At 38.2% G+C, this 21,198-nt stretch overlaps 3 protein-coding genes across 3 annotated transcripts; 1 reads left to right on the forward strand and 2 right to left on the reverse strand.

Annotated features, from left to right (window-relative positions):
• Positions 1–6,676: 6,676 nt before the first annotated feature.
• Positions 6,677–7,190, reverse strand: LOC103447136 (classical arabinogalactan protein 4-like). Its single transcript, XM_008386316.4, has one exon. The coding sequence runs from the start codon at positions 7,078–7,080 to the stop codon at positions 6,793–6,795; it is 288 nt and encodes a 95-aa protein (XP_008384538.1). The 5' UTR covers positions 7,081–7,190; the 3' UTR covers positions 6,677–6,792.
• Positions 7,191–14,440: 7,250 nt separating this feature from the next.
• LOC103412710 (cytochrome c-type biogenesis protein CcmE homolog, mitochondrial-like) lies at positions 14,441–15,868 on the reverse strand. The gene is made up of 2 exons (XM_029087912.2): positions 14,796–15,868; positions 14,441–14,684 (listed from the first exon to the last, which is right to left on the reverse strand). The coding sequence occupies exon 1, from the start codon at positions 15,658–15,660 to the stop codon at positions 14,863–14,865; it is 798 nt and encodes a 265-aa protein (XP_028943745.1). The 5' UTR covers positions 15,661–15,868; the 3' UTR covers positions 14,441–14,684; positions 14,796–14,862.
• Positions 15,869–16,334: 466 nt separating this feature from the next.
• Positions 16,335–20,938, forward strand: LOC103402245 (zinc transporter ZTP29). Its single transcript, XM_029087913.2, has 12 exons — positions 16,335–16,733; positions 17,421–17,479; positions 17,784–17,876; positions 18,146–18,220; positions 18,347–18,428; positions 18,703–18,758; positions 19,444–19,500; positions 19,640–19,680; positions 19,932–19,999; positions 20,134–20,190; positions 20,272–20,389; positions 20,629–20,938. The coding sequence occupies exons 1-12, from the start codon at positions 16,670–16,672 to the stop codon at positions 20,672–20,674; spliced, it is 816 nt and encodes a 271-aa protein (XP_028943746.1). The 5' UTR covers positions 16,335–16,669; the 3' UTR covers positions 20,675–20,938.
• The last annotated feature ends 260 nt before the right edge of the window (positions 20,939–21,198 follow it).

Consider the following 21,198-nt stretch of genomic DNA (forward strand, 5'->3'; position numbering starts at 1 on the left):
CCTTCTTGCAGATGACTTTGTTAGCAAATCAAAATAATATTACACAAATATTGTTCAGTGCAAAGATTCATGGGCGGAAAAGGTAACAATTTACAATGCTTATGTTATTGTCTTTCAAAAATTTTCTGCAGCCTGCATTGAACTCAGGAAATATGTGTGTTCTTCCAGATAAGATAGTTACATAGAGGAACATTTTTTTAAGGCCCGGCAGTTGTTAGCTGTCGATTACCTCTATCCGAACGGCGTTCATCAAAGGAATTTGAAGGCCTTTGCTCAACATCAAGGGCCTTTGCTCCTTTATGCTTGCACATTGCATTGTTTGGTTAAAAGACATTTGGATCATATCATTAACTTAGCTGCAATCTTTTAATTAGAAAAATGTCATACTTCTTTTGAACTTAAGGAAGATAACAGAGAAGAATTCATTGGAGAAGATCGTTTGTTGAAGCAATTGAAACACACGCCTTAGTGAAGAAACTAAGACCGGCTTTCTACAAGCACCATTCATCCCTTTAGGACAAAACATTATTAGGACTCATGCTAAATCAAGCATGGCCAACCTTCCATCATAATCCTCTTTACGCAAAGTCCAACTTGTTTCATTAGGTAAATATGCGGACTTGCCCAAGATTAGAAAACTTGATCTTATTAGGATAGTGCTTAAACTGAAAGAACCTGATGAACTGTGAAAAAAATCTGATCGAATTCGCTAGTACTTGCCCAAGATTAGAAAACTTGATCTTATTAGGATAGTGCTTAAACTGAAAGAACCTGATGAACTGTGAAAAAAATCTGATCGAATTCGCTAGTTATATCTCATCAAAAGCTATTTATATTTCCTGACTGCATATGTCAAGATCTTCTCCCAGATATCGTAAACCTGTGCTCTAATCGACCTTCCTATGAATGAAAATCTGGTTTTGTAACAGCTTTGTTGCAGAAGAAGAAGATCATCTTCAATCTCCAAGGCAAAAAAGAAAAACGAGATCTTCATAATCCGAACCTCTGGTGGAATCTCAGGAAATTAGTACTCTATTTTGTAAAACTTCACATCATCTGTTGAGAATTAAGCTGCCTCCTTTCTTTAGAGGTATCCTGCAGAAGGTAATCCTGCAGATGAAGTCAAAAGGAAGCAGGAAAGTGTGAAGAAATGAAGACCCTTACTAAAATTAGAAGGAGTTTTTTATTTTTCAACAGCTAGTTTCTTCCCCTGTTTTTAGAAAGATTACAGCTGGTGTTTTATCCATTATTTGTACTGAGCACTCTCATCTTCCTCCAAGTGGATGGATGATATCCTCTGATAATCATTTATGATCGGAGAAGAGTACTAGGCCTCTAGATGTAGGTTCTGGTTTGTAGACCGGCTGTAAAACAAAAAGGATATAGTCTTTGTAATTTGTTTTTTGGATATTAAGAAAATATACAAAGTGACTCTTGCTCTTCTGTGTTCTCTTGAGCCAAAACAAACACAAAATTTCGTCAAACCTTTTATTCAAGTTTCAATCTTTATCAACCAAAAACAATATGCCTGGTACCATTTCAAACATGGTATCAGAGCACTTGGTCTGATTCCGAAGAAGGGCGTGATACTGTGGGTGAGATCTAGCTCCGAAGGAAACCCAGAAAATCTTAAAGGTGGTTCCTTTGTTAGTTGATTCACTGATACTCACTAAGAAATGGTGGGATCGAGTTCTTCCGGTGGAGATTTACGAACTCCACAGTTTGATGGTGCAAACTACGATTTTTGGGCTGTCAAAATGGAAACAATCCTCATAGCACATGATCTATGGGATGTGATAGAACTCGGAATACAGCCGCAGCAGACTCCCGATGAGGAAGAAGGTTCTGTAGATGAAGGAAGTGAGGCTGAGCACACTCCAGTAGAAGCACCCACTATCTCCAAAGAAGACAGAATAAAAAACGCCAAGGCGTTAAGCCTCATTCAGGGAGCCATAACTGATGAGCTCTTCCCTCGCATCAGAAATGAGAAGACTGCTAAAGGAGCTTGGGAAATACTGAGAAGAGAGTTCAGAGGAGACAAAAAGGTAAGAGCTGTTAAACTTCAAGCCATTAGAGCTGAGTTTGAATATCTGAGAATGCATGATGGTGAACCTTTAGATGACTACTTGGCTAGGTTTTTTGAGATAGTGAATAATCTGAAATCACTAGGTGAGGATGTGCCTGAGAAAAGGATTGTGCAGAAGCTATTAATGAGCTTAAATAGAAGATACAAATCCATAGTGTCTATAATAGAGGAGACAAGAGATCTGGATGTTATAAGGGTTGAGGAAGTCTTGGCCTCGGTTAAAGTCTATGATAAAAGGGAAGACCTGTATGATGAAAGGGACAAGGTTACTGGTACTGAGAGGGCATTTAGTAGTCTAAAGATTGGAGGTAGTGTTCATGGTAGTACTAGTGGAAGTTATAAAGGTGCACAGAGTAAACAGAACCATAAATGGCAACAAAACAAGAAAGGAAGAAATTGGTCACAAAGCAGCAACTGGAATGGCAATGGTAACTCTAGTTGGAACAATCAAAATGGTGGAAGTTGGGGAAATAGAAGCACTTTTCAAAGCAAACAAGGAAGCAGTAGTCAAGGTGTCATGAAACCACAATGTCAAACTTGTGATAAATATCATTTTGGCATTTGTAGGTATAAGGGAAAACCAAAATGTGGCAAGTGTGGCAGATTTGGACACACTGCAAAGGATTGTAACAATGACAAACAGGTTGCTAACTATGCAAAAGAGGAAGGTGTGACCAATGGCACAATGTTCTATGCATGTCACGCAGCATCAACATCTCAGGACAGATCCGTGTGGTTTGTTGATAGTGCCTGCAGCAACCACATGACTTCTCAAGAGTCTTTGCTACTGAATCTTGACAGATCAATTACCTGCAAAGTTAAAATGGGGACTGGCGATCTGGTTCAAGCTACAGGCAAGGGAACACTTGTAGTAGATACAAAGCATGGGAAGAGATACATTAATGAAGTTCTGTTAGTTCCAGGATTAGATGAAAATCTCTTGAGTGTTGGTCAAATGATGGAACACGGTTACTATGTCCTGTTTGGTGGTAATATGGCTATAATCTTTGATGACAGCAATCTTGAAAATGTGGTAGCCAAGGTAACTATGGCTGGAAATAGGTGCTTTCCATTGTCCTTGGAATCCATAAATCCAGTAGCTAAAAGAGCTTCAATTGAAGAAGGGTCATGGATCTGGCATAAAAGGCTGGGTCACTTGTGTTTTGACAACCTAAAAAAATTGCAAAGAGAGGGAATGGTACTTGGTTTACCCGAGCTATCAGAAGTGAATGAAATCTGTGAGAGTTGTATTGCTGGAAAAATGCACAGAGAACCATTTGATAAGGAGAAAGCATGGAGAGCAAGCCATCCACTAGAATTGGTACATACTGATGTCTGTGGACCAATGCAAAATGAATCCATTGGTGGGAACAGGTACTTCATCACATTCATCGATGACTATTCAAGAATGTGCTGGGTGTACTTTCTTAGAAACAAATCTGATGTGTTCAATGTATTTAAAAAATTTAAAGCCTTTGTGGAGCTACAAAGTGGTTTCAAGATTAAGAAGCTGCGAAGTGACAGGGGAGGTGAATATACATCTCATGAATTCTTAGATTTCTGTTCTAACACTGGAATGGAGAGGCAATTAACAGTTGCATATTCCCCTCAGCAAAATGGAGTTGCTGAAAGAAGGAATAGAACCATTGGTGAAATGGCAAGGTCAATGATGGCCGAGAAGAATATCCCTGTAGTTTTTTGGGCTGAAGCAGTTGGAACTGCAGTATACTTGCAGAATAGATGTCCCACAACCTCAGTGAAGGGCAAGACTCCATTTGAAGCCTTCACAGGTAGAAAACCAGGCATAAAACATTTGAGAATGTTCGGATGCATATGCTATACTCACATACCTTCACAGCTAAGAAAAAAGTTTGATGAAAAGGCAAGAAAAGGTATCTTTATGGGGTATGGAAGCTGCGAAAAAGGGTATAGAGTTTATGACCTGCAGTCCAAGAAAATAATCCTCTCCAGGAGTGTTGTATTCAATGAGGATCAGTGTTGGAGTTGGGAATACAGGCAAGTTGAAACACCTGTGATGTCCCTAGTCTTTGAGAATCAAACACATGGTGGTGATGTGCAGGAAAGTCCAAATGTGACTCAGGTTGAGACTGCTCAAAGCTCTCAACCAAGTTCGAGCCCAACCAGTGCATCAACTAGCCGAAGTGAATCACTAAGTCAAAACTCAACTCCTAGTTTAACACCTGTAAAACTAAGGAGTCTAGAAGAGATATATGCTAGATGTCACATGAGTTTTGTTGAACCAGAAGATTATCAAGAAGCAGCACAGGATCAAGCATGGCAAGAAGCTATGAATGCAGAAATCGATATGATTGAAAAGAATGACACTTGGCAGCTAGTTGATAGACCCACGGATAAGCCTGTTATTGGGGTGAGATGGGTGTTCAAAACTAAATTAAATCTAGATGGAACAGTTCAGAAGCACAAGGCTAGACTGGTGGCAAAAGGGTATGCACAAAAGCCCGGAATCGATTACAATGAGACCTTTGCACCAGTGGCAAGGTTGGATACAATTAGGACCCTTATAGCTTTGGCTGCACAAAAAGGGTGGAAACTATTCCAACTAGATGTGAAATCTGCGTTTTTAAATGGCATACTTGAAGAAGAGGTATACATTGAACAACCTGAAGGTTTTGAAGTTAAAAATGCTTGTCATAAGGTCTACAAATTAAGGAAGGCCTTGTATGGTTTAAAACAGGCACCTAGAGCCTGGTATAGTGAGATTGATGCATATCTCACCAGCTGCAATTTCATTAGAAGCACAAGTGAAGCTACTTTGTACACCAAGTCCGATGAAGAAGGTGGTATACTTATTGTCTCAATATATGTTGATGACATTGTGTATACTGGAAGCAGCAAAACACTACTCAGTGAGTTCAAAATGGAGATGATGCAGAAGTATGAGATGTCGGATTTAGGCTTACTCCATCATTTTCTAGGAATGGGAATCCTACAAACTGAAAATGGTGTATTTATTCATCAAAGCAAGTATGCAAAATCATTACTTGTGAGGTTTGGTCTTGAAGACTGCAAACCTGTCTCCATTCCTCTGCCTACTGGTGAGAAGCTCAAGAAGGTAGATGGAAGTGAATTGGCAGATGAAACCATGTACAGGAAAATTGTGGGCAGTCTTCTGTATTTGACAGCAACTAGACCAGATTTGATGTATGCTGCTAGTTTGTTGTCAAGGTTCATGAATGGTCCTACAAAGAAACATTTTGGAGTTGCAAGGAGGGTTCTGAGATATGTGCAAGGCACGCTGAGCTATGGAATTGAGTATGCAAAAGATAGTGATGCAATCCTTGTAGGATTCTGTGATGCAAACTGGGCAGGGAGTGAGGATGATTGCAGGAGCACCTCAGGATATGCTTTTAGCTTTGGTAGTGGGATTTTCTCTTGGGCGTCTGTGAAGCAAAATACAGTTGCTTTATCAACTGCAGAGGCCGAGTATGTCTCAGCAGCAGAAGCCACGGCCCAGGCTATTTGGCTAAGATTTGTACTCGATGATTTTGGAGAAATGCAAGCTGATGCAACACCCTTATTCTGTGACAACATGTCTGCAATCTCCATGGTGAAAAATCCTGTCTTTCACCAGAAAACCAGACACATAAATAGGAGGTTTCATTTTATAAGGGAAGCACTACAAGAAGGTGTGATTAATGTGAAGTTCTGCAGAAGTGAAGAACAACTTGCAGACATATTTACTAAAGCCTTGCCTAAAGATCGATTCAATTACTTGAGGATGAAGTTAGGAGTAAAGCCAGTAAGCAGCTTAGGAGAGGCTGTTGAGAATTAAGCTGCCTCCTTTCTTTAGAGGTATCCTGCAGAAGGTAATCCTGCAGATGAAGTCAAAAGGAAGCAGGAAAGTGTGAAGAAATGAAGACCCTTACTAAAATTAGAAGGAGTTTTTTATTTTTCAACAGCTAGTTTCTTCCCCTGTTTTTAGAAAGATTACAGCTGGTGTTTTATCCATTATTTGTACTGAGCACTCTCATCTTCCTCCAAGTGGATGGATGATATCCTCTGATAATCATTTATGATCGGAGAAGAGTACTAGGCCTCTAGATGTAGGTTCTGGTTTGTAGACCGGCTGTAAAACAAAAAGGATATAGTCTTTGTAATTTGTTTTTTGGATATTAAGAAAATATACAAAGTGACTCTTGCTCTTCTGTGTTCTCTTGAGCCAAAACAAACACAAAATTTCGTCAAACCTTTTATTCAAGTTTCAATCTTTATCAACCAAAAACAATATGCCTGGTACCATTTCAAACATCATCATTCAATCGCCACCCACATTTCTTCATTCGTTATTTATTTTATCATATTTTCAATTGTCTATAAAAAAAAGAACCATTACTTTTTTTCTTGGACACGATGTTTCTCGCAAAATTTATCTTTGTGTTATCGATATACGTATCCATGCACATTAACGACTATATATACAATTCGTGCTGCACAAAGTTTATAGTAAAGTAATGCTCGTTTATATATGGCACTAATTAAAATGGTGGTATAGCAAAACGAAGCAAACAGATGATAGAAAAGAGAGATATAAAGAATCGAGGCCAAGAATAATATGTGTAAGTAGCGTTATAGCTTCATTTATTGGGGAATATAGTACACGCACACGCCCTAATTAAAGATGATCAAGTACTTCTCTCATTCTTTTTTATCACTTGATTAATAATTTAGTGCAAGTAAATGGCCAAGAAGGACAAGAGTGTAGCTCCAACCAGAGATCCAACCGCGTTCATGTTGCTTCCGTTAGGTGCTGGTGTAGAAGCTTGAGGGCCAGCTGCAGCGGTGGGGGTGGCAGCGGTGGTGGCTGCAGAGGGGGTGGCTGCAGCGGTGGTGGCTGCGGCAGGGGTGGCTGCAGCTGTGGTGGCTGCGGCGCCCTTTACAGGTGCAGCGGCCATTGCTGCGCTGATGCAGACGGCAACTACGAGGACAACCAAGGCAATGTTCTTCATGGCCATTTTGTGGGTGGCGTGCTGTCGGTCTAGGGATCGAAAACACGCCTTGTAATTGGAATGTTAAGAATTTAGAGAGGTATGTATTGATCGATCTCGTAGTAGTTTGTAGCTGTACTGAGGAAATTAGGGAGGGGCTTGGGGGTTATATATAGCTTTGGAGTTTCTAACTGTGGAGGAGCATTTGGCTATTTTTGGAATAAATCTGTTGGGTTTTTGTTTGAGGTGGGGAAGGTATGTACCTGTATGCTTTGCATGAACTACGGCGTCTAGAATGGTATAACAAACTAACATAAGCAAGCGACTTGTATAAATGGCATATAGAGCGTTCACCCTACTATCCCAATATAGTTTGTATCTAACAAAAGCTAACAAATTAAATTAAGGCTGGTTTATTGATAGGAATGTTATTGAGCTCGTTTGGAAGTGTTTTTGAAATGACTGAAAATGCTTTTAGAAAAATATTTTTGGATTTCAAAAAACACTTAATTGTTTTCTGCAAGATGCACCAGTTATGTGATTCAGTTCCATTACTAAAGATTGGTTTAAAAATACATTTTCACAAAAAATGTCTTCCGTCATTCTAAAAACACTTCCAAACGAGCCATTGACACTCAAAAAAATCATTTTGCACTTCTGATGAGTATATATTTTTTTTCTAAATATCAAAAGTTTAAAAAAAATGCAAAATATATATTTTTTTAAAGTTCCAATAATAGCACCCTTATTAATATCTCATAATTTGTTAAACACAACCTACTTATACAGCGTTCATCCTACTATCCCAATATAGTTTGTATCTAACAAAAGCTAACAAATTAAATTATGCCTGGTTTAATTGATAGGAATGTTATTCAGCTCATTGTGTTTTTGAAATGACTGAAACGTTTTTAAAGAAAGAAAAAAATTTGGGTTTCAAAATACACTTAATATATTTCTTGCAAGATGCACCAGTTATGTGCTTCACTTCCATTTTACTAGATATTGGTTTACAAAACAGTTTCACAAAAAACACTTTCTACAATTTTAAAAGTACTTCCAAACGAGTCATTAACACTCAAAAATATCATTTTGCACTTATGAGTATATTTTTCTTTCTAAATATAGAAAGTTAAATTGCAGAATAACTTTTTTAAAGTTCCAATAATAGCACCACTTAGTACTACGGTCTAGTGGTATTCATTTTCATTTGTAAGTGAGATGTCTTAGGTTCGATTCTCGTCAAAGACGAATTTGAACCACATTATTGCTAGCTCATTGTGAGGTTTAGCCTACTCGTATAATATTAATTAATATCTGATCATAATTTGTTAAACGCAACCTACATATTGAAACAAATGCACATTTATTTTTTTGTTTAGGAATTGTCTTAGGACATTCACGTAACATACCCAACTACTACGCGCACCCTCTCCACACAACACCGTTTTCTAGTACGAGACAAATGAAAATTTGAATTGCCAGCAACAATACTCCGCTTCAACATTGCAATATTTCAACCACCACGGGGTGGTCCAGGAGCTAGGATGAATTCTAAGTTCGTAGTCTACACGACACATTGAGATTTGATTTCAGGTATTAATGAATCACACGATAATGGCTAGAAGAAGGTTGAATGCCTTTGAGTGTTCCCAGTCCCCGGATGGATAGATTGTCATACCAAAGCCATCAACTAATCCTCATTTAAAAAAAAAATACTGCAATATTTCAACAATCAATGACTACATATACCTTGTATTTTTAATTAGGAACTACTAAAATAAGTTTCAACTATTCGGTTGCTTGTGAAAGAAACTATAGATATAAAGCTCTGCCAAGATATTTTCACGTTACTTTGCTTTGTACTTTAAGGATCCTCGTCGGATCATTTTCCTGGAGATCTTAGGGATCCTATGATCGTGTATGTTCATTGTGTATCGTACGGTCAGAAATCATTTTAAAATTTAAAATTAAATATAAATAGTACCAAATGGTTTTTGACCACACGATGTACGATAAACAAAAACGATCGCAGAATCCCTAGGATCCCCGATCCTTGCCGGATCCTTTTCCTAAAGAAGTCCAAATATTTGGTTGCTTATGCTATTTTGTTACATCTCTACCGAAATATCTTCACGTTTTTCATTGTTTGCCAACCGAAAACTGGCTCGTGGATCTTGGTTTGGCCAATAACTGGTATGACATTGTTAATACTGATGTAATAATAAAAAAATAAAAAAAACACGAGTCATGCCTCATATGGAGAGTAGGTTTACTTGTTCATTATGAAGCCATGTCCCGTGGTTAATTTAGGGTTTCACCAATAGTATTGGCATTGTTTACTTGTTCATCGGCTTGTGTGATTATTTGTATTTTTAACTTACAAAACAACCGGACCAAGCGGCCTATAATTTTTTATAACTTGGTCTAACGCTTCTTTACGATTGGACCACGCAGTTGGTCCAATAAACCAATCCAAGCTCAAGACTTCGAGATCCAGTCCATGGTCCAACTCCAATTCAGAGAAATCAAGGCACGTGGTTCACAAAAAAGAAATTTTGGTGCGATGACGATCATTTCCGGATTTTTTTTTTTTGTGAGAATCCTAATGTTCAATTAATCATAGTTGTTTATTGTAAATCGTGCTGTTATATTTTGTTAGGTATTATTTGCATTCAATTTTAAATAAAAAATTTATAATGATTTCTAACTGCAAAATTACTGATGAAACTGATCCCCAGATCCTGAGTATGAGGATCCGAATAAGATCCTGTTCCGTTTTGGTGGTCCTGAGAAATCTTACACGTGGAAAAAACTAAAATGACAGGGGTCAAGATTCAAACGTGATGAGAAAAAAATGATATCCAATCGAGGCAATTATGGTCCATGGTCCACGGAAGGAAAAAGTTTATGATTCTTGTCCAAAGATACTTGGAGATCAGCTTATGGGAAACTCAAATAGCTAGGCAAGAAACAAAGCCAATCAACCCCCAAAAAGACATGAGTATTCCAAGAAGAGTTGATTGTCGAACATCACACTACAACATTGGAGCAGTCGCGGAAGGAAGGTTTTTCAAATGGACAAACTTGCGGGACAATAATTAAGTTGCCGACCTAGGAGAGATTTTTCAATGTGACTGGCACATGGAGTGGTACATTACGTGTTACTATATAAATTCTAGGATATGTATGTTAAGAAGTTAATAACTTAAAATAAAATTTTCCACCACTTACATAAAAATACGTGGTGTACCACTTATGTTCCCGTCAGGATAAAAAAAATTTCCCGACCTAAGGCTGGCGCGACTTTATAAATATGAAGCTTGAAGGAAAGAAGAGGGTAAATCATGAAGAATAAATTTAAATAAATACTATAGTTTCATTTACTGGGGAATATATTACACGTACACACCCTAATTACAAAGATGAAGTATTTCTCTCATCTTTTTTTTTCCACTTGATCATCGATAATTTAGTGCAAGTAAAGGGCCAAGAAGGACAAGACTGAAGCTCCGATCAGAGATCCAACGGCGTTCATGTTGCTTCCATTAGGTGCTGGAACAGAAGCATCGGAGACGGGAGCTGCCGCAGGGGTGGCAGCTGGGGTAGCAGCTGCAGCCTTTAGAGGTGCAGCTGCCATAGCTGCGGACATGCAGACAGCAACCACCAGGACAACCAAGGCAATCTTCTTCATGGCCATTTTGCGGGTGGCGTGTGGTCCGTCGATGGATCGAAAACAAGCCTTCCAATTGGAATGTTAGGAGAGGCTTGTAGAAGTCGGTAGCTGTCCTGAGGAAGATAGGAGGGCAGACGGAGATATATATAGTTTTCGACGGAGGAGGGTTTTGTTATTTTTGGGATGAAATCTGTTGGATTTTGTGTGAGGTTTGGAAGGGTTAATACGTACGTGTATGGTTTTTGCATTAACAACGCCTACATGCATGGGTATAACAAACTAACAAATTAAGTAATAAATGTCAAGATTATGGGAGGATTTACAAACAATATTCATACCCATTTTTGTATCATTGTATGTGAGGGTAATATGAAAGAAAATCAGATAAGGTGGCTTGAACATATGAATTAAGACTCACAAATGTTCTGGTTAGAAGATGCAACTATAAGATGGAGGCTCGGCGCAAAAAGGGTAGATGAAAACCTAAAAAGACTTGGAAATTAACTTTAAGAAAAGATATAGAGTACTTGTAGCTAACAAAAGTCATGGTGCAAAACTGACCCAATGACGTCCTAGAATTCGTAGAACCGACCTCAATTAGTGTTGTGTTGCTGTATGTGAGGGTAATAGCATGCATAATTACATATTAAAAAAAAAATGCTAAAGAGATCACATTCTTGTGCTACAATTATGTAGCTATCTGATGTGGCAAGTGTAAAAACTTAATTCCGTCACCAATAAACCTATAAAAGGATCACATTCAAATTGGATCCACCTAATGTGAATCATTTATCATCAAATTATCGAACTCATGGCATTTTTAGATCATCAACCTTATTTTATCAAATTGACACCTAATAAGCATCAAATCCGTATAAGTTAATGTTGGATTATCTTAACACCTAAACAAATTAAATTTCTTAATAGTACGTGCTTAATTTTCTTGAAATGTTTGTCTTATATAACTATAAGTAATTTTTGAAGGAAAACTTAGATAAGAGTACTCAACCACGCTAGTCGTAGAATACTAAGTTTTTTTTTTTTTTTTTTAAAAGAAAAAAAAGGGACCACTTGACAGATTCGTCATAACAATCCACCATTTCGGAGGTCGGGAAGACTCACTGAGGCATTTTATCCTTCCCTTGAGCACCATCGTGAAATTCACTAGAGCTAATAATCGAACTTAAAACATACCGTGTGAAATACGAATCTAAAATTCGTCCTCAACCTGCCACCCTGTGGTGGTTGAATGTAAATACAAAGTTGACTGTAGAGTAAAATAATATAGGATTTAAATAAATCGAGTTTTAACGAAAAACTCACGATACTATTCACTTTAACTAAAAATTACATTTTTACACTAAAAAGTCAAACATGATATTATTTATTTTACCCTTTATTTTATCCTTATCGTTAAAACTCAAAATTTTCAAACCATTTTATTTAGTTTTCCTTTAAATAAAATCTCCCATGAAGAAATCTTGGAAGTGAAAACAAGTCGACACTTTCCTTCTTTCTTTTATTTTCTTTGGTAAAGCATCATTGTTAAACTTTCTTTACTCAACGGTCTAGATATCGCCACCCTATTCAACAAAGACAACCACCGACCAATAGAGCCGTTATGGGGACCACAGAAAAGAAGCAAAAGGCTGACATGTCACCTTCCAATCGTGGGGGCCCATGACGTATTCGTTACCGGAATTAGATCCCCTCCTGAACAATGATGGAGATCCTCGTAATCCATTAATACGGACTGTTGAATTTTGATCAAACGGCTACAAATAAAAAGTTCATCTAAAAATTATAATAATTGTAGTCGTTGGATCAAAATCTAACGGTCCGTGTTAGTAAGTCAAGAGGATCCTCATCATTTGCTCATGAGGGGATCCAATTCCTAACGTTACCATCCTCGTTCTCATAAAACAAAAATTGAAGATTTTTAAGTTTATTTACAAAAATTAAAATTAAAAGGGTCTATAAATACATGTCTCTCCAGGTTTTCAACTCAACAGAAACACAATCTCTCTCTCTCTCTCTCTCTTACAGTTCAGTCAATCCATTATCTGTTCTCCCTCTCTAGAAATGGCGCAAGTTAGCATCTGCAAAGCTGTGTTCTTGATGGTAATCGCCATTGTGCTTGTCTCAGTTACGGCTCAGGATGGTGCGCCGGCACCATCACCGGCATTGGACGCTGGAGCCGGAGTTCCAGTGACGATTTCTGGCGCTTTTGTTTACTCTTTGGTGCTCCTCTCTCTCTTTGCGCTGCTGAGGCATTAGGGAGATTTGAGACCGAGACCGCTATTTAACTGTTGTGGTATTTTTTTTGTATTCTTTTGGAGATGGATTTCACCATTTGTTGTGGATGTTATACTGCTTTCATCATAATATATATACAGTAGTGGTCTGAATCTGCTATTTTTGGCCTTCAATATTACATTTCTAGCGCCAGTGGCCGCAGTCTAGCGGCCATGGCCATCTCTTTGGCCCCGATCTGGCAACATTCTACCAAGTATTTGACGTTTAGAAGCTAACTTATACACAATGCCTACTTTTGAAGCTAACCGGGACGAGAACTGTTCAGAAGAATTACATTTAACATTCGTACTCACATAAATTCATAACCTCCGGGCAAATAAGAACCGAACTCGCAGCCAGCGTCCGCTCGAGAATGCTAAAATCAAACCATCCTAGAGTATTCATATATCTAACAATGGCAATGGTGTTGTGTAGGGGAATTCTTACTTGAATTTCCCGTTGTGTCTACACCAATAGCAATTCTAACTTCTTGTTGGTCTCAAATATTTCGGATTTTTTGGCTACCGCACTGTAGCCATATACGGGAATCTCCGGTATATGGCTACCGCACTGTAGACATAAGAAATTCCAGTATATGGCTATTGGTCTAGACACAAGAAATTCCAGTATATGGCTACCGCACTGTAGCCATATACGGGAATCTCCGGCACAACCTTTGCCTTGTTGTTTGACCTCAACCAAGAATCAGCACAAATATTTCAGATTTTGCTGATCCTCTAAACTCGTCATCCAGCAATATATAACATTATAACTAATCCTCGAAGGTTGGTTGTCGAAAAACAACCAACAACATCCATGTCTTGATGAATGATTTCTAACTAACCGATAACTTGGCTCAGTATTTCTAGAGTTTGAAGTTCGTGTTGGGCCTAAGTTCGGCTTCTTACTGGCGGGAGGTGCACAGTGCCTCCATAGTACAGAGTGCTGGAAGCTAAACCTTAGACATTGTAGAGGGTAGGAAGATGGGTTCTACAAAGATGCAAACTCACAATATCTGAGAAGTAGCTCAACTGTAATCCAGATGATACTCAAACAATTCTACTGATAGAACACAACAAATGCTTCAAAAAAACCAAAATGTATGCCACAATAACAAACTGTTCAGACAATTCATAATGAACTAGTGATTCGTGTTGCTGAGGGGCCGTTTAATAACCATTTCACTTTCAGTTCTCAGTTACCAAACAAGATTTCAATTTCAAAAAAGTGAAACAAAAACTAAAAATTAAAAACGAAATAGTTATCAAACTGCCTCTAAAGATTACAACACACAATTCACACCGAACATAAAGGAGAAAAAAGCAGATTCATCTCTATGTTCTTGACAATATGAAACATCTCGAATGTAAATTCTCAAAGTTATCAAATTCATACAACTCCTGCCAAGAATTCCAATTTCGCTATGCCATTCCCAATTAATGGCATTATTGGTTTACTAATTCAAAATGAAGAATTATAGAATTCAACAGTGAGATTATATCACTACAACAACAAAATTCGAAACTCTAAAGCCTCAAATTTCCAAAAATTCATCTCTTTTCCTGAGCACCAATGCCTATTCCCTCACCTAAAGATTAATCCTTTTGAATCAATTATCCAATTATCCAACTATCCAAGTGTAACCTATTTCTCCAATCACCTAATATATACTAACATTGGGAGCAGCCTCTCCATAAATGGGGTAAGGCTAGCCGACATTCACCTCTCCCAAACCCTGCGTAAAGCGGGAGCCTTGTGCACTGGGTACGACCTAATATATACTAACAAAATCGAAATATAATAGAAAAAGATACAAAATTTAACTCATACCCATCAATCTACTCGCTCTTAGCATCTTTACCATCTTTAGCAGCTTCACCTTCACCTTCACCGGCACCGGCACCTGTCTCCTCCAGCTTCTTCTTATTCTTCTCTATGGCGGCAGCTACTTCACCTGGCATGTACTTCTCGTCATGCTTGGCCAAAACCTCCGTAGCGGCAAAGTAGCACTCGCCGCTCCTAGCCTTCTCCGATATGCTTTTCGTCGAAATCTCCCTCCGAATCTCCTCCGTGAAAGGCTTCACAAATCCCTCCACCACCACCGAGTGGCCCTCCCGGAACAAATCGGGCAATGATCCCTTGTACCGGACCAAGATATCGGTCATCAAATCGGTGACGACGAACTCCATCTCCGGCGAGGAAGACGGCTGGACGACGCTACCTTCGAGGACGAGGCCGCCGACCCGGAACTTGCTCTTGCTAGGGTTTGCGGAGTATTTCTCGATAGCGTCGGTTGGGGTGACGTAGAAGACGAGCTGGTCTTGGAAGCTGTTGAGGACGATGACAATGAATCCGGCGATGCAGCTGAAGGTCAGGGCGTAGGTCCAGAGGCGGCGGGTTTGGAGCTGGCGAGCCCGGGCGCCGATGTCGACGGGTTTGGGGCGGGTCGGACCGCGGCGGGCGGTGGAGAGGAAGCGGAGAGTGAAGGGGAGGTGGGGATTTGATGGAGGGCGGAGATGGGGGGTGGAGAGGGGAGAGAAGATGGAAGGTGGAGATTTGAATACCGGGTGGTGGTGGATCGGGGTTGTGGTGAGGAGGAGGTGGGATTTGAGGCGGAGGGCGATGCGAGTGGCCATTTGGATTTGTGGGTGAATTTTCTCGGGAAAGTGATGGAAAATTGGGGTGGAAAAGTGCGAGGGGTTTGGAGAGGTAGAAGAAGGAGCCTCTCTACAGAAGCTCTCTGTTTTTGGTCAAAGGGACATCGGAAGGATAGGAAGGGAATTTGGAAATTTTGTGTGTGTGTGAGTGTGTTTTTTTTGTTTTTTCCCCAAAAATTTAGGGCATATCTGATAACGTATTACAAACCTTTTGATCTTAGGAGGTGATTTTTACACGTAGTTTTTAGCTTTTTATATACATTAAAAACACACACACTGAAACGCGTATAGTACTAATATTTAAAATGTAGAAAAATAAATTTACGTTGTTTGGAAATTTTTTTTATAAAGAAAACTAAAGAAAAGTTCAAATTTTTTTTTTTAGTTTTAATGAAAAATAACAAATAAAGGTGTAGTGAATAATACCAACGAAAGGTAAAAATGTGATTTTTCGTTAAATGTGAACAGTACCAAAAATGTTTCGTTAAAACTTTATTTTTTGTAATATAAATTGTTGGATGGCGATGATGATGGTGGAATATGATATTGAATGAGGAGGGAGAAATGATAAACGTAATTATGAATTCTTGTATAAAAAAACACGACTCTAACTATACATATCTGTATAAAGAAAAAAAATTCAAACTTGCTGCAATCGTTATGAAAATTTCTTCTTTAATGTAGGCATTGATTCGTCGCGTGATGCCCTTTGCAATACTAGCCAAGGCCACTAGCCCCTAAAATATAGGAATTAGGCCCTTCCATTGAAGTATGGATTGGATGATCATGTGCACAAGCCAAGGTTAGGGATAACTTATACCGTATAAGACAAAATGTAGAGAAAGAAACTCAATTCCCTCTCTCTCCTCTCTCTCTCTAAACCATATCAGCTCCACCGTTAACTCTCAATTTCAGTCATAGTTCCGTCAAACTCTCTTCAATCCAAAAATCTTGGAGCTTTTTGGACTGGTGGGTCAAAAGCTCCTCCATGGATTCTCAGGTGTTGGTGGCTCTTGCGCTCTCACTCGTGGGTGGACTCAGTACTTCACTCGGTCAGTACATAAAGACTCGTGCTTGTTCATGCTCTGCTGAAATTTCAGCTGCCCATTTCAGCAATTTCACATTTGAATTACCCCATTTATTTGAATTTTGTTGTTCTTGTTTATTTTATCTAGAATGGTTATCTAAATTTGCTTCTGGATTTTTCTAACTTTTGGGGTTTGGATTCAAATTTGTTTCCTTTGTTTGACTTTTTCTGAAATTTAGAATCTTTTGATGGAAATATGGTTAATATTGATCGCTTTGCTGGGGCTGGGGCTGGTTAAATTAGCTTCTTATAATTTCGATTACGGGGCGAATTGACTCCATCAAGTTGCTGTGGAATAGAGGTTTAATGGTATTAACTTATGATACTAGAATTGATCGGATAGACAAAGATATCGAAATGCAGCTCAATTGACTTTGTTTTCGAAAAAGGTTCAATTTGACGTTTTTAGAGCAAATTCGCTCCATCAAGTTATTGTGAAATTGAGTTCTAAGGTTGTTAACTTGTAATTGATGATGATGGAATTGCTAGGATTTGTTCCGATTGTTTTATGTGCAAGTTTTTGGTATTGATCCTGGTGCGAAAAAAAGGATTTTCGCTCATGCTTCTTATGGAGTTCTTTAATTTATCATGTTCACCTCAATGCTTAGTTTATGATCTGGAGCCTAATTCTGAACCATGGAATGTGGAACAGGTGCACTTTTAGTAATTGTCAATGAAACTCCTAATTTGAAGAAGCTCGGGCTTTTACAGGTGCTCCGATTTCATTTCCTCAAATGCCGACTTGTTTTTTCTGTCTGCTAATGTCATTTTCTTCCTTTCGGAAGATTGAATCATTGTGTTGACTTAATTGCTTACATCTTCTTCTCCCTTCCAGCCGATATGTACATGTCGCCAATGTATTTTACTCTACAATAAATGTTACTCTTTATGTTTAACTTAGCAAATATCCATCTGACATTGATGTCATTTTGTGATCCTATTGAATTGATGTGATATAGTCAGGATGTGCTTAGGGAACCAAGATCCATCTAAACCTCTGATGTTCTGTCTGCAGGGTTTTGCAGCAGGTCTGATGCTAAGCATATCATTCCTAGATTTGGCTCACAACGCTATAAACTCAATTGGCTTTTTAAAAGCCAACCTATGGGTAAGTCATGTACTTCAATGTTGATCTGATTTAATAGCGGAGCCAGGAAGTTCCTAATGGGTAGGCAACTATTTATTTATATGGCTGGAGCCAGTAAATATAGGTAAAATGTAGGTATATTTTCTACAACAGCTGGCTATACCTCATGGTAGCCACCCCCTGGCTCCGCCCTCAAATTCTGATTCACTCTGGTTTGAATGCATCAGTTTTATGACATGTGTTGTCCCTGTTTCCTCTAAGAATTGGATTAAAATTTATTGGCGGTGCAGTTTTTTGGAGGTGTCATATTCTTTGCTATCATTGCCAATTTTATCCCAGAACCAACTCTTGCTCCTATTTCAAAGGTATTGATTATCTCTTCTCCTCCTAATTTAGCATGTTGTGGATACTTTTACATATGACTGGGGATTACACGTCCACCCAGAATATTGAAGGTGTGTTTGACCGTAAGACAATATCCTTAACAACAGAAAAGTGGAGATGAAGGGGGCAAGGACACTTTGAAAAAGCATCGACGTCAAGTTTTTTTCAGTGGGATAGTAACAGCAATAGGTATTACTACTTTATTGAGATGTTTAAATCACCTTCCAGATCCAGACGGTTCTTTGAATTAGAAAATGAAATTAATCTTTACTTATTTGTGGAATTGGAAATATTAGTTAATTTTCTTATGTTTGTAGTAGCGATGCTTTTTAGTTTCTAGTTTCTGGAGTTTTTTTTTTTTTTTTTTTTTTTGTAATAAAGTCTGAGCAAACACTTCAGAAATATGCTTATTTTGTATACTTTATCCCTTCTGAAATGGAACATCCGGTCAATTGAAATGCAGGCATAAGTTTACACAATTTTCCAGAAGGAATGGCTGTGTTTCTTGGATCAATGAAGGTAACTCAAGCTTAAGTTTTCATTGTACTTGGACTTGGAGTATTTAGTTAATTCTAGTTTGAATTAGATAGATGAAAAAGTGTTTTCATCTATGATCAGAGTTTCTTTAATTCAGGATGTGAAATATTAATGCACTTTTCATTTTAGTTATTTTAAAAAATGTTGTTGAAAACAGAATGTGACGTTGCTATGACCTTTAATTTATTTATTTTTTGTTACCAACTATTTGGTATTCTTGGTGACCTAAATCAGATCTATTGTTTTCCAGTTAGTAAAACTTTCTTCTTTTCTTCCTTGTGATGCATTTTTAGCGTTATTGTCAACAAGTTAATATGTTCTTGGACACTCAGCTGCTGCTAAAAAAATTCATGTTGTATTGAAAATATGGTGCTTTCTTCTTGAAGCACAACTTCTGAAGTTGCGGTGTCTAGTTTGGAACTCTTTTCTAAATCTGCTCTTGTTTGTTATCTAAAACAAGTTGAACTTGATTAGATTCTTACTGATCCTGCTTTATATGTATCTTTTGTCATAGTTCATATTACTTTTGATTTGCATAGTCTTTTCATCTATGGGATTGGTGATTATAGATGCAGCAAGAATACTTTACATATCTGTTTGCGGACTATAATTACAGCTGATGCTAATTGTCGCATACAATTCCTGCTTATTCCATAATTCATTGTAGGGCCTTCGTGTTGGTGTCAACTTGGCCTTGGCCATTGCCTTACACAACATCCCAGAGGTATATTCTCTATATCTTGTACCGTTTTGTGTTACCCTAACTGCTTGCACTCTGCCATGGATTGATATAAAGTTTGGGTTTGGACTGTAGAACTATTATTTCATTGTTTATTATATGGTAACAACTTTTTCTATTCTAGGGCGTTGCTGTGGCACTTCCTGTGTACTTTGCAACTCAGAGGTGAGAATTTATGAAGGCATCGTCTATTTCAGCACTTGAAGTACTTATGATGTGGGGAAACAATGAAAATTTTCACTCATTTTAAAATAACTATTATCTTTAATAAGTTCGAAAGTTTTTACTCAATTTCTATGAATAATAAAAAAACTTCTTTTGGTGCCCATTTCTAGACATGACTTCTATGCTTTGTTCATTTTCTTGTGCAAAGTAATGATAAAATTATTGAATGGTGGGTTTTCTGCTTGTTCCAGCAAATGGCAGGCATTCAAATTAGCAACGCTTTCTGGTTTCGCTGAGCCTTTGGGTGTCGTAATTGTAGGTATGCAAACTGTCAAAACAACCTTTAGATATCTTTCTTTTACCAGTCTTAAAGGGTAGGGTGGATGTAAAATAGGTGCTTGAGTCCTGAAATTCTTGAAGGCAACTTGTTAATTTGTGTTACTTTTGCTACAGCCTATCTATTTCCGAGCAGCTTGAGTCCTGAAATTCTTGAAGGCCTGCTGGGATCAGGTTTGCAAATCAATGGTTCTCATCTAAAGCAGATTACTTTGTATGAAAATTTAGTTACCATTTATTTTTGTTGTGACACAGTTGGTGGAGTGATGGCTTTTCTAACTCTGCATGAGATGCTGCCCTTGGCATTTGATTATGCGGGGCAGAAGCAAGCAGTCAAGGCCGTGTTTTTGGGAATGGCCTTCATGTCTGCAAGGTAATACTGGCGTTATAAATATTATAATGAAAAATATCTGAGTCTGTCGCTGTTACAAGTGCATATATAGCGTTGGGCCTTAGCGAAAGAGGAGCTCTTTAAGAAGGAATTTTAATTCCAAGTATATTGCTGTTTAATTTCAATCAGATTCAATATCTAGAACAAGAAGTTAGAGCCTGTGGGTGTGATATTTTAAGTTTTGCTTATATCAGGTAACTTTCTCCTTGCCTGTTTTGCAGCCTATATTTTCTTGAGATCAGCCTGCCTCAGGAGATGAGCTTGTAGCTGCATTCTACGGGTCCTGCCCAATAGTATTGTCGTTGTTCAACTCTGTACTCCCATGACGAGTAACTGGCACTGAATACCTGTACTGTTTTTAGACCTGCGCGTTGATAGCTCATATGGGTTCGGCACAAAGAAGGTTTTACTGTGACCGTCCCCGAAGATAGGAGTTCATACTCGGTATAAGAGAGATGTACTTGTCCATTAAAAGGATGTAAAATAGTGTATGGAACTTGATTTCTTCAATAAAGTCTACTCTTTCATTTACACGAGAATTTCAAGTGTCTAACAGGTTGCATTGGTTGGTTATGCTTTGCAAGGTAATATAATGATACTCATGGCCTTTAATAGGAGAGATTGCCGTGACACTGGTTGTATACAATCAGTGGTGGATCCAATAAATAATATTAGGGGGTCAGTAAGAATAGCACATGATATTTTTTTTACCAGAAATGGCATGCATCTTGCCATTTCATCGAGTCTTGGTACGTCTGAAGTTATTTGGAAAGACATACTGCACACTTGTT

The sequence above is a fragment of the Malus domestica genome, chromosome 11 (assembly GCF_042453785.1).
Source record: "Malus domestica chromosome 11, GDT2T_hap1".
Taxonomy (NCBI): Eukaryota; Viridiplantae; Streptophyta; class Magnoliopsida; order Rosales; family Rosaceae; genus Malus; species Malus domestica.